The following is a 17,952-nucleotide window of genomic DNA, read 5'->3' as shown; positions in this document are numbered from 1 at the left end:
AAATACACATATCAGGTCCACTGGCATGCCTACCAGACTATTAAAAAAATTAAGGATGGACCATTATGAGAGAAATGTTTACTACAGCAATAATAAAATCTTAACGTAAGAGACTACATATGAAAAGAAGAAAAATATTTTCATAAGGTACGCAGTGAGCAAAAGGAAAGAGCATACTTATGCTTTTATGTATTTTATGTATTATTTATCCCACAGATGCAGTTATTTATACATGAGAAATCAGTAACAAGCAATTTAAAATCTTGGCACTGAGATAAATGCATATTTTTGGTCTGTATAGCTCTTTTATTCTGTAGTATGTAGTGATAGCAACAGGTTTTGATCCAGACAAGTTCTTCTTCAGCAGTCATAGACAGTCTTTGAAACTGGAATCAGACGGCTCATACAGACTATATCATAGCACAGCTTCCTCCAAAAGTACCCTGATGACAGCCTATGTTTATAATAGGAGACAAGGGAACGTTTTGGTAACAGGGTATCTTTCAAAGCAAACAAATCTGAAAGTGTTTCATTACCTATCATCCTTGTTTTACTTGGTGAAATCATCGTGTTAAATTTAACAGCTTCAGAGAAATAATCTTTTCTCTGCCATCTGTGGTGCCCTCTACTGCGCATGTTTGTAGAAGCAAGGTAAGTGGTAACTGCATCGGTTATACTGCCTTTTCCACATTTTTCCTTCCATCTTAACATTTAATAATGGTTCCTTATTTGTTTTCCCAATAATTTGCCTTCTGATATACGTAAAAAATGCGTCAGTTGTTCGGTCTTGGTGTGGTGTGGTTTTTTGGTTTTTTTTTTGGTTTTGGAAGCAGAATTTAAAAAGGGGGCATATATTTATACATAAATAAATAAAGAGGGCTTTAGAAGGTGATCCTGCTTGTTCCTTTATTGATTGTAGCTCATTTACTGGTAGTAGTCTGCATACTAATTTACATGATTATGTATACATACATATTTGCAGATATGTGTGCAGTATTAACATTGAGGCATGTAGTTTGTTATTGTTGCTTGTTTTTCAGTCTCTGTTTTGTTAACTCAGGTATAAGCATTGAGTATTTCAGTTGTGCTTTTTTTTAGAGTTGCTGTTTCCTGCTGTGAAGTAGAAACAACTCATTAAATTGGCTTCTCACAAGTTGATGTATATAGTTTTGTTTGCAATCTGTTGCTAGGGCATGATGTAACTTTTGTCAGTTCTGTATCAAACAAAAATCTCTTGATCTTGATGTTAATTTGTTGGAAAGAGCTACAGAGATTTTACATAAATATTTCTGGAGTGATCTCAAGGTACCTAAAGGCCAAAGACTTCAGATGAAAGATCTGGAAATCTCAATTCATTAATTTGCCTTTCTTTTGCTTGCCATGTTAATTGAAGCACCTTATGCTCATATCATCATAGCCTGAGGTTTTCCTTGAATAAATCAATGCATGGATTTTTTAATTACCTACCCAGGATGGATTTGGACAGCTTGCTTTTATGAGTACCAAAGAATAAAGGTTCAGCAGTAGTAGCTAATGGAACAGCAGGGGAAACCAGCTGCCTCCAACACTTTAAGCACTGCATCGTCTAACTCGCTAACAAGTCTAAGCATCTCAAGGTTTGAAATGCTGTGAGCTAGATAGAGCAAAGCTTCCAGTCATACTGACTGCTGGGCATGAAAGGTGATGTTATCAACAGTGGGATTTAAAAAATTTCCTCTAGAAAGGACAAGCCTTAAGATATTTATCTCCTAAGTAACTGCTAACCTTCCCAGAATGACCACTGTCAAGCAATTATGGTGACAGAGTTCAGAGTTGAAGCACACTTTGGCATGCAATAACTGGGTAAGGGCAGTTTAGATTTCTGGGATTTGCAGTTTTTCACTCTCAAGCTGCCAGTGAAGGAACTCTATGCTCAAAACCCAGTGAAGAACAGAGCTTGTGGTTCTGCTCTGGGAGTACTGAGGGCTGCAGGGCTGTTTTGGCAGTGAACAGGGACTGGCCATGCACTGGTTCTCTCTTCCAGCCTTCACAGGGTCTACCACAAGTACTACTTTTTCTCTCTAAAATCACAATGAATTTAAACTTCCTGAAGTGAAAGGGAAAGCTCTCTTCTCTTTCAAAGGAAGCCACCTCAGGAAAACACCTAAGGACAACAGGTACAAAATGCACCAAATTGATAATCGTGGGGGGGGGGGGGTTCTTTTTAACCCACAGCCTGTCTCTGGCTGTGTATCCTCCAGTTTGACGTGAGGCCCTCTGGCCAGGAACCCCACATGAATCATGAAAGTCCTGGTTCAGCTTTAAGACTGATAAAATTTAGCATTTCTTTCTTGAAAATTGAGAAAGTTGGGGCTGTTCAGCCTGGAGAAGAGAAGGCTGCATGGAAACCTCAGAGCAGCCTTCCAGTATCTGAAGGGGGCCTATATGGATGCTGGGAAGGGACTCTTCATTAGGGACTGTAGTGACAGGACAAGGTAATGGGTTAAAACTTAAACAGGGGAAGTTTAGATTGGATATAAGGAAGAAATTCTTTACTGCTAGGGTGGTGAGGTACTGGAATGGGTTGCCCAGGGAGGTTGTGAATGCTCCATCCCTGGCAGTGTTCAAGACCAGGTTGGATGAAGCCTTGGATGACACGGTTTAGTGTGAGGTGTCCCTGCCCATGGCAAGGGGTTTGGAACTGGATGATCTGAAGGTCCTTCCCAACCTTGACTATGCTGTGATTCTATGAGTCTTCTTAAATCTCAGCTTCCTTAGGAGCCAGTGATTCACGGCTCTTAGAATTGGGGGTTTATTTTTTGTTCAGAACACAAGTTTTTAACAGTGTATTGAGACAGACTTGAAACCATATCCCAAGCCTATTGCAAAACTTTGGAATGCTGAAGGCAAATGATGGAAATAGTGTTACATCTTTAATCTCAATGGAAGTAAAATTCTGTTTCAGGGAATGAAGCTGACTTTTCAACAGCGGGGTTACACTGGAGCTGCCAGCTTTCTTCCAGCTACTTAGGACAGTCAGGAAAAGACATCTGATAGTAAGGGAAGACAAAAATGGCTGTTCATTGAGATGAGGAAAGTCTTGATGAGCCATTTAGCAACTTTCTAGCCAGGCTGGCAGGGGTTATTCCAGAAATCTGGATGTTATGAAGTTTGTACATAAATATCTGCTCACACAGCAGCTCCAGGGGCAGTCGTGAGGCACAGTCACCAACGGGGTCAGTCAGGACAGGATCCTGTCAGGGCCATCCCCTCTCTGTTAGTGAAAGCGGGAAGAGCCATTGGTCAGTCAGGAAGGGCGGGAAGGGCCATTGGTCAGTCAAGAAGGGCGGGAAGAGCCATTGGTCAGTCAGGAAGAGCCATTGGTCAGTCAGGAAGGGCGGGAAGAGCCATTGGTCAGTCAGGAAGAGCCGTTGGTCAGTCAGGAAGGGCGGGAAGAGCCATTGGTCAGCCAGAAAAGGCGGGAAGAGCCGTTGGTCAGTCAGGAAGGGCGGGAAGAGCCATTGGTCAGCCAGAAAAGGCGGGAAGAGCCGTTGGTCAGTCAGGAAGGGCGGGAAGAGCCATTGGTCAGCCAGAAAAGGCGGGAAGAGCCGTTGGTCAGTCAGGAAGGGCGAGAAGAGCCGTTGGTCAGTCAGGAAGGGCGGGAAGAGCCATTGGTCAGCCAGAAAAGGCGGGAAGAGCCGTTGGTCAGTCAGGAAGGGCGGGGAAAGCCATTGGTCAGTCAGGAAGGGCGGGAAGAGCCATTGGTCAGCCAGAAAAGGCGGGAAGAGCCGTTGGTCAGCCAGAAAAGGCGGGAAGAGCCGTTGGTCAGTCAGGAAGGGTGGGAAAATCTTGACTGTGGTTTCTACAAAGATTTTCTGCTTTTTCTCTCTGCCTCATGGTTTGAGCTCAAATCATGAGTGTCGAGCTCAGCACACAGAACATCATCTTCTAACCTAATTAATGTCTTTTGTCTCTTTTTAACATGGCAAGTTGGACTGGCCTGCACCAACCTCCATGGAGGACCGCGGTGTGTGTTCCACTCACGTACCACCTGGAAATAAGGCGAGGCTCAGGGAAACAAGCCGTGAGAGCCACGTCCCTAGGTAAAGGAAGTGGAAATAGCACCCGTACTCTCTTTCTGTAGTAGGCAGTGCAGCAGTGGGAAACATGCTCCCCTACAGAAACAAAGGGTGCTCGCACCACAAACAGCATCTCCATTCCCTCAGAGCTGTCCAAAACATACGTAGCTCCAGACAGAAACACAGAAACAAACATGGTGAACTTCACTAGGAAAAAGCTCTCATTTCCTTTAAAGGCTCTTTCTGTACACAGTGTCTCAGCCTCTGAGGGTGGAACAGACTGGGAATATCTCTAAAAGTACATTAAAAGAATAATAATAATTATTATACTGTCTTAGAGATATGTTGTTCTTTGCGGCAAGGTGTGGGAACTGCATGTCTTAGCACCGTGTAGTTGTGTGTTTTGGAATGTGCTGGTTAATTGCATTGCAGATTTTAATGTGTAACTGTTGTGTATATTGTTTGCTTGCTAAGGGTTCTATCATATTGCTCTTTTATGCTATTAATGTTGAAGATCATTTCTTGTGCTATACAGAAACAAGTATCTGCTCACGCTGCATCCTGTTAGCAGTGATCAGCAAACCCTGTGAGATATGCTGTGCGACCCCTTCTCTGCTCAGATTTCCCTGTTAACTAAAGCAGAGTGAATTTTAAGCAGGCGTACTTGGCCAGTGTTGTATGTTTGCTTGTTAAAATTCAGTTAATCTCTGCAAAAAGAGACGGAATATCAGCGGGGGTTACATGGAGAACTGCTGTCCTTTTCCTCCTATTTTGCCGCATTTACAACTTCTGTTGGCCAACAGAACAGGAAATTGGGATTGGAACAGAAACCTGGACTTTCAAATTCTGCAGCAAACTTTTAAGTACATCTGGAATATTGAGACATTCACAGTGGACAGAACCAAATGAATAAGTAAAATATTTATGAGTACCAAAGGAATGACATGTTTTAGATTTCCTATCTACATGTTCTTCCATCCCTCTCCCCATACACGTTTTTATTGTCTTCAGAACTTTAACTTTGCACCATAGCTAACTTTGCTTACCAATTTTACTCTCACCACTTGTTGTATTACACATTTTGCTCACCAGCCAACCATTTCCTCTGTGCTTAATCAAATTTCTATTTTGAATATCGCAGTGAGATGTAGGATTTTAATTTGGAGGAAGAGACAACAAGTCTGAAAGTTAGGGAATCTTGGACTTGATTATGAAGTTATAGAGTAGAAAATGAATTTTACATATTGGCTGCATTACTACACTTTCTTGTATTATCAGCACTGCAAAAGCTTCACTGAATTTACCTTTGGAAAGCCATTAGTCACTTTGTGTCCAAGTTTATTCATCTGAAAAACAGACGAAATTTTACACTGTGTTTGTTGAATGGTTTTAATATTATTGTACAAAGATGTTAGTAATACCAGTGGGAGCTTTTACACAGGTACTGTTACGAATAACATTTTAAAATAAAAGTTCAACACTTTCCAGAAATTGCTTTTGAAAAATTATAATCTAGTTTCAGCAGAATGAGGAGCAAGTGGAAGCAGAGCTACAAATGGAAGAAACAAATTCAATTGATAGAAGAGAGCTTTAATGACACTTCAGTATTGTTCAAGGATACTCATAGCTAGGCTTTTAAAAATAATTCTTGCTGATTTTGTACCAGTAGGATAATTCTTTTTGTGTGGTGTGCACCAGTACTAACTCATCTTTTCTAGTTTATTAATTACAATATTGGACTTTGCTGCTAAAACTTTAAGCTAAAATAAGTTTTGTGTATTCTTTTAATCTCTACCTATACTTATGATGGTATACAGTGCACTTGTAATTTTAAGGACAGCTGGAGTCAGATTGCTTATGAAAATAAAAAGCATCTGTCATAACATTCAAAACAGCCTACAGTTTTGCTCTGAGGGATCTGCCACAAGGTTACTTTGTATTTTTAGGGGAAAGATACAGAGTTTATTCTTTTCACATTATATCTGTCAAGACTAAGCCTTCTTATAATTAAAACCCTTATTTTTTTTTTTTTTCAGAGCAGCAGATCAAAAGATTAACATGCAATGGTACAACAGGAAGTGTTTGTACTCTTGAACATTTTTTTAAATCTACAACATTTAAAAACAATTTAGCCCAAATCATAGCCAAAGCCAATATTACATCATTTATAGTAAAACATTAATCATTAGTTACAAACCAGCCAGTTGGTCTAAAAGTTCAGCTGGTGAAAAATTTGATGGTTTCAGGATTGAATAGAAATGTACTTTTAATTGTGTCTTCAGTCATGTATCAGGAATGGAAAGTCAAAGATTTTAGGGAAACTGAGCAAGACAAAATTAAAAAAAAAAAAAGGATTCTTCCACATTTTTGAAACAGATATCCCTTTGAATGAGTTTTGGGATTACATTATTTTTGTAGGATGGGGGACAGAAGATCAAAATTCAAAGTAGGACTAGATTTTATCATACGATCCATTTCATTAATTTTCTTTGTTTCAGTGCTGAAGTTCTTGAAGCAATAGAAAACGTTATTCTAGATGTACTTAAGAGCTTGGCCCAAAATAGAGCACCTGTACTCACGGTGGCTAGACGATCAGATTGGAGAAACATAGAGTAAGTATTCTATATTTAAAAGTCCTGCATTAAATTAATATAAATGCCATGAATATAAATTTGATTATGTAACTTCCAGAAAAGTTAATCACACGTATTTCTTTAAGTATTAGTATCAATAAATAATTTGACTTCTTAAAAAGCAATGGGCAAATAAGAAGTAATGCTTAGTAACCAGTTTGCATGAACAGGCATCATGTATTAAGTAATAGCAGACCATAACATAAAGGGGAATGTAAAACTACTGTAATAGGGGTTAGAAAGGAAAGGGGGTTCCTATAAACAATCATTTTGTGGAAGCAGTAGAAACCAGAAATGTTAAGATGTATTAGAGTGAAAAAAATCTGGTTTAGGCTGGAAACAATTACTAGCAACTTCATCCTCCAGTGCCCCTTCTGTGCTTTCTTTTTCATTTCTCTGATTTTCCTTATGGTATCTTATTTCTTGAAATGATGGTGCTAAACTTATCTATTTGTTCTTCAAAGAAGATGCATCTCACCTTTTCCTGTTATATTCCTTACCTGTGTTGTGTTCTAAACTAATTACCAGCCAAATAAAGCAAACGAAGTTTCTAATATGCTATCTAAATTTCAGCTCCTATACCAGCTTATCTAGATAGGATCAGAGAAAAAACAATCTGGCCTCCTATATAACACACTTCATGATTTGTAGAAGTTGCTTGTGGAACAGTTTTGTTCCAAAGAGCTCATTTAAACTGAAAATACCTAAAAATGAGACATTAATTGCTTTCTGTACTACAGAAGCAAAAGGATAAAGATAGGTTTGGATGTCAGTTAAAGGGTTAATGGATATTTAGATTGATAAGGTTGCATAAATGCTTGTATGAAGAACATTTGAGGCTGAGAAAGCAGAGCTAACCTTCCACGTGTAGCACTTTGGTGGAATACTTATTTAATGAGAACAATAAATTTCTGTCAATCAGAACACCTGAGGGACCTGCAGGTAATCAGTTAATTGAAAGGCTCATATGTTCCAGGGAATTTAATAGTTTGTGTCTTGATAGTTTGACAAAAATGTTTCACTGGGATGTCTGTAAAATTAAAATACTGTAACAAAGTTTTGCAATTTTTGGCAATCTTCAGGGAAATGGCATTCCAGGCTAGAAAAACAAATGTGAGATGTTATTTGCCATCAGAACACAGAGGGGGGGAAAACGTTCAAATTAAACCAAGTTAACATCACAGTATGTTAAAAATAAGACTCATCAATCACATTTTAAAGAGCGGAACCATTATTTATGGTGAAGAAATGTAATCTCAAATACGCATTTCCATTTATAGTGACCTATACTACCTTTTAATACAGCAGTTTTAAAATATTAAAAAATAGACAAAAATAAAACCATAATATCAAAATGTAATACAAATGGAAGATAATGCAGTCAGTGAGCAATTTTTTTCTTCTTTAGGCAGCCTTTTCATACTCAGTCTAAACAGCTGGAATCTGCTGCACTAGTAGAATCAGAAAATGATTTCATGTTTAAAAAGTCCTTGTAAACGTTTGTAGATTCTGAGAGAGGTGTTTACCTAGGGATGTTGTCAGCTAGTAAATAATGGAAAGAAGATTTTATAGAAACTAGTCTGCTGGGGTAAATGCAATCCTAAGAATTGCTGAATGTCCAATCTAATGCCACTTTGCAGTTGCCTTTATGAAACATCTGTGGGAGCCACACTGACCAGGTTCTAAAGCATGCTGTTTTCTGAAAGGACTGTTCCTTAAACCTGAGAGAGCAATCCGGCAATCTGATTACTGTTTTCTTCCCGTGCAGTTACAGTGTAGGGAATGTGCAGTGCTGCAGCACAAAGGCAAGAAAGTTACCGTAAAGCTGGCAGGCAGATGATACTCTGTCATTGCTCTCTTTGCATTTTTGCACTGTGGTGTGTTCTGCCACCTAAAGGATGCACAGAGCAAAAGCTTTGATAAATAAAGAAACACGATGTGGTTTTAGACAAAACTATAGCCATTTTACCACCAATACTCTTTAAAAGTACAACAAAACTCCGAACTGGAAAATAATACTTTAAAGGCAGGACTGCCATAGTATAAGGCACTAAAATTATTTAAAGTAAAATAATGAAGTATCCTTAAGAAAATAACTGCTTCCTCTAGTGAAATGTACACCTTCAGACATGAAATAGTGAAGCACAAAATACTGGAGCTCATTTAGATCAAAAACTGTTCAGAGAATAGGATGGACCACATTTTTGTTTCCAAAAGTTAATAATAGAATGCATTTGAGTTACTCTGATAATAATTTAAGAACAGAAATCAAAACATTATTGAAATATGAAATAACACTTTTCCATACATTTGACATGGGAAAGTCAGTGTCAGACTTGATTTGTATTCTAATAGTGAGTCACAGTTTTTCGTGTTATTTATTCCTTTGTTCATGCTAAATGACAATTGATGTTGACATATGAACAATTGTAAGCATATATCAAATACTCTACTTTTGTCTGGACATTTACGTAATTTAGGCTTAAATTCAGTCTTGAAGCATCTTCTTGAGAAACTCTTTCATGTTCTGAAACTATTGCTCATACTGGGGGTACTTCAACAGTGTTTTGAATGAGTAATTTTGCAGATGCCTGCCTTTTTCTTTTGGCCACTCCAGTTACACCCAAGTTGATGGTTTCTGTACCAAGTCTGAAAACACCACTGGCAAATTTGATTATAGGAGAGGGGTCTGAGTCTAAATTACCTTGCAGAGAACAATTTACATATTCTCAGAAAGTTTACAGTTTTATTGTATTTGTTTGCAATGTGTCAGATTTAAAGATTCTGTAGGACTACAGATGATACCACATTATACTACAAAACAAATTAGAAGTGACTGCCCTACATCAGCACCAAAATTTGGTAAGTTAAAAAGGTCCAAAAGCAGGTTGTTTTTTTTTTTTATTTTAGTTCAAAGCTTTGTAAAGAAAAAACAAACCAACTATAGAATAAAACCATTATTCACTGTGATTTTGAAGTGTATAGAATCATAGAATAGTTAGGGTTGGAAAAGACCTTAAGATCATCTAGTTCCAACCCCACTGCCATGGGCAGGTATACCTCATGCTATATAACCTGATATTATGACCATCCCTTCACCTTTTCTCTTTATTAAATTATAGTGAGTGACAGTGAAATGAATACAGCATTCTTACAGTTTCTACCCTCCCTGAATGAATATCAGCTGAAGGCATATTTGAAAGATCTTAATGTAAAAACATCATCCTTCAGAAAGCTAGCTAGTAAAGGAATCTTGGAATACAGACAACAGGCTAATTTATTTTTCTAAACTAGTCATTTAATTTCCTGGCCTGGACAGCAGAGCATAAATTCCCTCACTTAACTCCATCGTATTTTTTTTCTAATTATGCTAGAAACTATAGAATCAATAGATTACTACAGTCTCCCTATATTTTCATAGCACATTAAAATATGTGTTTCAAAGTTTTCTTTACCAGACACAAATATGAGTCAATATAAAGACCAACTATTGTATATGCATTTCTGAAAATGGGTAAAATTTGTAAAAATTATTTTTTTCAGCTCTGATGCTCAAAATATTATCTATGATCTACAAGATGGTGCAGAGCAATACTTATGCAACTAAAAGGTAAACTACATTTCTGTAATTTCAAATAAAGTTGTATTTTGAGAATGTTATTGTGAAAACCAGCCTGTTGGATGCAGACCTGTAGGATAATGGATTTTTGTATGTAAAATATTTTAGGTTCATCTGATTATCTATGCTCTCAATAAAATTCTCATGAGCCTACAGTTGTTTCAGTATTATAACTACAAATCCAATATTTTGTCTTGATAGAGATATATATTATTCAGATACACTACTGTTTGGTAGCCAAAGCATTGTGGACAACATAATCAATGACATTTCTTGCATGCTTAGGATACCTCGGAGAAGTCTACATGTAGTAAGTGGGTTATTATGAATGTTTTTTATAATTATTTCTAGATTATATAGATTGAACTGAAAGGTGAAATACTAAGAAAAGATATCAGTAGGAAATGCATGGTTAAAATAAAAAGTGTCATTTGTGCAAATGAAACCTAATTATAGTTTATCATAGCACTTAAAAAGTTTCTTTCTTGATAGAGAAAACTCATAGAGTTTGCTTGCTCCAAAGAATCTGGGACAAGCTGCCAGCTAATGTCACAGGGGCTTTTGCTGTTATCTAGTGAAGGCAGAGCTTGAACTTCAGAGTGCAAGACATCACTTTACTGAAATGACTTGCTAACTTGGGGGTTAAGTGAAAATTTAAGGTACATCAGACAAAAAGAACCTTTCAAATTTACTTGTATCTCATGCCTTAGAAGAATTCCTTCATATCTAAAAATGGTGTTGTTAACATAATTTATTATAAGTACGGCTTTATGTCCATGATGACAACAGCATTGCTTGGTGTATTCCAATTTACTGTGTACAACTTTACCCTTTTTTTCAGCTGTCTACAACTATAGGTTTTGTTGCTGGTAATTTAAGTTATACCGAGGAAGATGGTACAAAAGTGAATTGTACCTGCAGTGCAACAGTACGTATCATACATAGCATCTACCTTTGCATGGTATCTTGCACTTCTTGTAGCTCAAGTTACTGTATGCATTTATTATACACACCAGTGCTTGTGGCAAATTGCTCAACTCTATTGCAATTCTGAAGCTCAGCTATATGCTCACCAGGAATATATCCTTTGGATATGCTTTTTTGCACTACCTTCTGCCCCAGGAGCCTTGCAGAGGAAGGTGTATCTATTGTGTATACTGGGCTTTATATCCCAATGCTCTGTCAAATGAGTGCTGTGAATCAACAAAGTCTGGGCACTCTGAACATACTTAGTTTCTGTCACAATAGATTGATTATTGGCAGAGTAAGAAAACAAGTCAAAAGTGGTTTGAGGAGATTCAATTAATCTAGTCCTGAAAGATCTACAGCTTTGTGCAGAACATGAAAGCAGGAACAGAACTAAGGCTTGGTGACTGTTGTAATGATTTCCTGGGAAATGTGTTCATTGTGAGTCTAAGTGGGTAATTTCAAATTAAAAGATAACCCTAGCTGCCTGTTACTTTTTGGGGGTTTTTGAAAGCAGAGTGTAAAGTTCCCTGTTATTAATGCTCTTCTATAGCTCATCATGTTTTTATTTGATGAGTTGCTTCACCCTGGCACCAGAGGTGACTGAGCAGACAGCAGTAAAAACAGGTCACATACTTCAATACATACGCACTCTGTTGCCAAGTTCTTCCTCCAGTTCCTGTTTTCTCATGCATATGCTTGACACATGATTGGCCAGATTGAGCCAATCCTAATATCAGGTGTAAAGGAAACATTACTATGTCTTCAAATTGTTAGTCCAAAATACTTATAAAATAAGGTTAATATAGATATTATACATAATACATATTTTATCTTATGCATTTAAAAATATATATATTAACCTGATTTTATATAACCTAGATATATTCTATACATATATAGCTTAATAAAAGAAGGGATTTAATGGTCTTCCAAAGAGCATACTTATATGTTTTAAGCCTGTATTAGATTTGCAATCTTTACACCAAGTTGGTATTTTTTCTGGCTACAATGGTCAAAAATTAATCAAATGCTGTTCTCTCTGCAATAACCATATGATGAATAATCTTCCGTGACAGTAGCACAAACACATCTGAAAGGTGTCTTGCTATAAAAGAACTTTTACACAACTACACAGTAGAGCAGGATATGAATGGTGGAATATGCTTATAAAGAGGTGAATATGTCAAAATTGATCTTGTATGTAGAAGATGAATGGCTGTTTCAGGATGCAATTGTGTCCTTCATTACCTAATGTTGTTATTTTAAAATATATAATTTTCTCTATTTAAAATGATTAATCTCATTTTTGTTGTTTTAGGCAGTCACTGTGCCATCTAATGTTCAAGGAATTAAAAGTATCCTTTGAGCAAGAACTCTCATTGTAGACGGAAAGAATAAAGTAAAAACAAAGAATATTCCAAGTTAAACAATGTTCTGGTAATTTTTTCTTTACTTGTTGGCTCTGAAATTGGGTCATGAACACTGATTTTGGCTCCAGAACAGGTATTTTAGAACATTTAGTTTTAATTGATTGGTTTGATGGATCACTTTACATGCAGATAGCCTTAACAGAAAAGATTTAATCTCACATGCTAAATTTATGTTAATTGTAGAAAAAGATGCAACTTTTCAGAGACTCCTCGATGATGACTTCTGCAATAAATTGTCCCCATGTATAATGATTACGGTATGCATCTTACATTTCATATCGTCTAGCTAGATGTAAGAAGTTAAATAATAGTATTTAAGGTAGTGGTGCTCAAACTTCGTCCAAAGACTTTAATAAAATATGAAACATATTTACCTATTTTTAATTTTATTATCCTCATAGACACACATTCTAAAGACTTCTTTCCTCCAAACATCATCTTAGAGTTTAGCAGCTTATCAATGTCATGTGCTGCTGCAAAGTAGCTGCCCCACACAGTCTCAGACAGGCTTAACAGTTGAGTAACCTTTTGTCCTTGAGGATCCTAGGTTTAGCAAACAGAAGTGAAAGAACTGGTTGATTTGGGGATTGTAATGAAAAAGTTACAGAACCTGGAGAATTAATACAAATGTGTAAATGGAAAATGTAATACCTCCTTGTTTTGGGACAAATCTGGCCCACAATGAGGAAAAAAACCACATCCACTCACCTAAGAGAGATAAACATTTATACTGTGCCCCATTTTGTCCTGTTAGGTTCAGTGATAGCAAGAACTTGTCTTACATTGTTTCACTGGTGTCATAAATATATTTGAGAAGAAAAAAATGGCTTTCATACACCAGCTGATGCAGATACTGCAGTACATCTGTATGTCAACTCCCTGACCTCACTAATTAACTCCTTAAGCAGTGGAATGTATGATACTTCTGCAGTGCCTGTAATGTTAGAACATTAGAACATCTGCCTTCCCACTCCCCAGCCTGACCTTCCTATCTTCCTCACAGAGCCAAAAGAAGAGCAAAATAGCTGCTGGAGAAATATTTCTGCCACCATTTCATTTGTTTGCTTGCTTGCTTGCTTGCTTTTAAATGACAAATGTCAACATATCTGTACTCCAGTGTTGTTTTAATTAGCATAAAAACTGTCTGCTTTTATTTTATTTCCTTAGGGAAGAGGTGTACCAGATCTTAACACACGACTTCTGGTCAGAAAGCTATGGGATTCTTTTCAGATTCCTATTTTCACCCTTATGGATGCAGATCCACATGGTAAATCTGTAGAAGTTCAATGACATGAAAGAAAAGATTTATTTACAATGCCTTTTCTCACTTTTATGGGAAGGCACTGAGAGCACAAAGATCCAACACAATCAGGAGGTTCCTGATTTATGCAGAATATACTTAGGAGGATGGAAGGAGTTTAACTGAAACGTCAGTACTCACTTTACATTCCCACTGAATATACCGTTACCCTCTGTGATTTGTTGTGCTTTGACATATTAATAGGAATTTCATCTCGTACCTAATAAAGCAATAGTATTAAGGGATACAGGTTACACAGTACAGATAGACACATTTGTGATAGATGTCGGGACAATATGTGAAAGAGCTGATTATCCTTGGGTTTTAATTGACTATGCACAGGCAGCATGAAACATTGAACTGTATAAAGATGACATATTATGCTCAAATTCTGATTATTTTGAAATAGTCTAAAAATAACAGTAACTCATAAAGAACCAATAAGAAAACCAGAACAGTTGATTTTTTCAATGCAGTCTTCTTACACATACCTAGTGTGCAGATAAACTGACACTTGACATTTGGTACTCTGCAACCCAGGTGTAGAAATAATGTGCATCTACAAATACGGATCTGTGGTGAGTATAATTTTTCCACTTCAAATACATTGTTTTGTAGCCCACCCTTGAAGCTGAAACATACAAAATGTTATTATAGACATGGTTAGAATGCCTTTTATAATTTTGTTTCAACATACAGTTTTTAGGCTTTGTGTCTCTGCAGAAATGCTTCTTCCTGAAACAAAAAGAAAGTGGCTGACAATGACAGGTGTTTCATTTAACTGTATTTCACCATTTAACTGTATTTTACAGTTTTTCTTTCCTTGCTGTACAAAGCAGCTTTCATGCACTCCAGTGCATGAACACTTCATGTTCTCCAGTTTGCTTTGTTTCTGCCTTAGAAGAGAAATTAAGACTGGAGGGACCTTGGGAGGAGGAGAACACAGCCTGTGAGATGGGTGATTCTCCACAAAAATATGCTATGTTGGTAAAGGTTTTGGTGTGGGGTGAGAATTTGCTTATGGATCCATGTGTTAGTGTGGAACATTACAGAAAAAGAGGCAAAGGGAACAAGAAAGCATTATGCTATTAAAGATTTGCTAAAAGATGAGGGTACAGGAAGATCATGTGGAAAGCATAGGACAGGAGCTGGGTGAACTGTTCAGTACGCCTTCAGCCATCCTACAAAGGAGAGCTACACTGATAAAACACCATCTTCCAGGACTACATTAAATTGTCATCTTCCTTTGTAAGTTCATTTTGTTCAGTTACAGAGCAACAGGTTTATCAAATTAAACTAGAACATGTCAAGTTCATTTCAAACAATGGAAGTATTTATACAACATATAATCGAACTGTGATAGTTTGCTACAGGGTGCTGTAGAGTGCTATAGATGACAAAAAGTTTTCATGGATTCTAAAAGCAACCCAGCAAAATAAGTAATACACCACCACCACCACTTCTGGCTCAGACAGTAGGAGTCACAAACCACTGGGAGCATGGAGGAGTATTCTGAAAATCATTAATTGCTTATTTGTTTTTACACTTTTCCCTAAGGTATTTACTGTAGCCATGACACTGGGCCATTGGGGGGGAGGGTGGGGGAGGGCTATTTTATACGATGTCATACTTTCCAGCAGAAAATACCAGAAATTTCCAGTTTTCATTGTCATTGCTCCTCAAGGCTTAATTTTGTGTTTGTTTTGGCAATCAGTCTCAAATTAAATGTAAAAACTAAACCAAAGCTATTCAGACTAGACCAGCCTAAATGGGACTGAAATGGGTCTAGAATCTGCCATAGGCTGAAGGTTGCAAATCTTAGGGAAGGAATGGTTTCTGGGAAGGGGATATGGTAAGCTTCAGGTGTCCTCTCCTACACCATTCTGACAGTGAAAATACCTAATTATCTTTGTTGTATATCTGACCATGACCTCGGAATACAGGTATCTCAAATAATTTAAACTAAAACTCACTGGATGTTATAGTTGACCTTTCTTATTTTAGTCCATGTCTTTTGAGGCCCATCATCTCACCGTTCCATCTATAAAATGGCTTGGTCTCCTTCCATCTGATCTCCAGAGGTTAGTTATTTCCCCAGAAGAAATAGACGCATTCTTCTGTTTCACAGATATAAAATGCAGTCTGACTTAATGACTTAAAAAGACAACCGACATTTAAATCCATTATTCTTGTAATACATTATTTTGGCTTAATATAAAGAAATAAGTTGGAATAAATATTGAAATAGACCAGAAAATCTAACAACTTTATTTTCTTTTCAGATTAAATATACACAAAGACGCCCTGATTCCATTTACAAAGCAAGATCAAAATAAGTTAGCAAGTATACAGAAGAGACCTTACATTGCTTGTCAGCCAACCTGGAAAAAAGAAGTATGTATAAACCCACTGTTCCCTATTTCTTACTCTCAGGGGGAAAACCCTACCCTCTGCAATCCTGCCCTGCTATACGATGACAAACTCTCAGTCTAGGAGAACCAGGAAGGTTTTGCCACCTTCAAAGGGAAATCCCATGCCCTGGGATGTCTCTCTCAATCAGTGGGCCAGAACTGGCAGCATTTAAAGCTTTCATGCCATTAGTCTTGTGATGATCACAAGGGATTTTACGGGTCTCCTAAATATTACAGATTACGTCTTTACAAGTAGGGGAATGCTTGTAGCAGCTACTTACTCACTCCTAGATATTTAATCTTGCCTGTAGCTTTTGAAGCATCTGTCTCAGTTCAGGCATATATTGTGTGAAATGGTTAGACAGGAAGAAAAGGTCTTGCATACCTGCTCCTTGCTGGTTATGCTAATCTTAGAAATTGTGTTACTGTGAGGTGTGCACTACAGAATGCATGAACATACAATAAACTGAATCTAAGCTCAGTGATGGGGATTTGGGAACACCATTTCCAGTAATACTGATTTTGCACAACCAACAAGTGTAATTCTTATTAACTGCCTACCCCTGGATCAGGTTGGGCATAGCATCACATACTAATTTGTTGGTTTGGTTTTTTTTCAGCTGGAAATTATGGAAGCATCTAAACTGAAGGCTGAAATTCAAGTTCTAACTTCTCTTTCATCAGATTACCTTTCCAGAGTCTATTTACCAAACAAACTGCAATTTGGTGGATGGATATGAATGCTTGTTTGCAAATGACATGTTTTTCCTGTATTATTTTGTTGACTGCTCTTAGAAAAAATGTAGAGACAAAGAAAGAGGTATGTGCCAGATTCCTGCTAGGTTTCGTTATCTGTGTATTTAGATTATTATTCCTTTTCCTCTTTTAAACCATAAGAGAAATTGTGATTTACAGACTGCTGTTGCTTCTGTTCTGGGGCTTCTGCCGTGTACCAATGTCAAATGCAACAGTACAGAGATAAAAAGATGATGAAATATGTTATTTGTGGCCATAAAATGTTAAGTTTAAAAAAAACGTATCAAGGAATTGCTTTGCTTTGTGTCTTACAGTACAATATGATGCTGTACCAACCTTTTCATGAGAGTAAAAGACTGTTAACAATTTATTGCCTCCTTTTGTAAATTATTTTAAGTACAGGCTTGTGGTATTTTGTGTTCGCTGTAAATTCTGATGGAAAAGTCAGAGATAATTCTTCATTACTGCGTATCTCAAGCAGCTATAAATGTTCCAGCAACCAAATTAGTTTGTCTTCAATGAACAAGTGAGCAAGCAGATGTTGCTGATTTAGAATCTAATAAACAATCCTGTTAATGATGCACATCGTAACAGAATCCCTTGTTCATTTTTAGTTGGCTCTATAACAGTCCAAAGGAGCAGGAAACTGGCGATTAAAGCGTGCAATAAATTTTAGATGAGGAAATCAGACTGGAAATCTGGCTGCAGAGTAAATACTCCAAAAGTGATCTACACAGCCACCTGCATGGGTGTTGCTGACAGTATGCTGATAGTAT

General features: G+C 37.2%; 1 protein-coding gene across 1 annotated transcript; it reads left to right on the top strand.

Annotated features, from left to right (window-relative positions):
- Positions 1–3,946: 3,946 nt before the first annotated feature.
- SPO11 (SPO11 initiator of meiotic double strand breaks) lies at positions 3,947–17,773 on the top strand. Its single transcript, XM_031047621.2, has 13 exons — positions 3,947–4,082; positions 6,557–6,670; positions 9,465–9,553; positions 10,235–10,301; positions 10,512–10,620; positions 11,152–11,238; positions 12,598–12,634; positions 12,857–12,966; positions 13,877–13,976; positions 14,550–14,587; positions 16,014–16,090; positions 16,292–16,403; positions 17,041–17,773. The coding sequence occupies exons 1-13, from the start codon at positions 3,994–3,996 to the stop codon at positions 17,158–17,160; spliced, it is 1,149 nt and encodes a 382-aa protein (XP_030903481.2). The 5' UTR covers positions 3,947–3,993; the 3' UTR covers positions 17,161–17,773.
- Positions 17,774–17,952: the final 179 nt, after the last annotated feature.

The sequence above is a fragment of the Melopsittacus undulatus genome, chromosome 10 (assembly GCF_012275295.1).
Source record: "Melopsittacus undulatus isolate bMelUnd1 chromosome 10, bMelUnd1.mat.Z, whole genome shotgun sequence".
In the NCBI taxonomy this organism is placed as follows: Eukaryota; Metazoa; Chordata; class Aves; order Psittaciformes; family Psittaculidae; genus Melopsittacus; species Melopsittacus undulatus.
This window is presented reverse-complemented; position numbering and strand designations above follow the sequence as displayed.

Bases quoted from the DNA above. Each gene is read 5' to 3' on its own strand.
- SPO11 (XM_031047621.2), top strand. From the start codon at position 3,994: ATGGAGGACCGCGGTGTGTGTTCCACTCACGTACCACCTGGAAATAAG. The intron at 9,554-10,234 runs GTAAGTTAAAAA...TATTTTTTTCAG, and splicing joins TACATCAGCACCAAAATTTG to CTCTGATGCTCAAAATATTA. The intron at 13,977-14,549 runs GTAAATCTGTAG...TCTGCAACCCAG, and splicing joins TATGGATGCAGATCCACATG to GTGTAGAAATAATGTGCATC.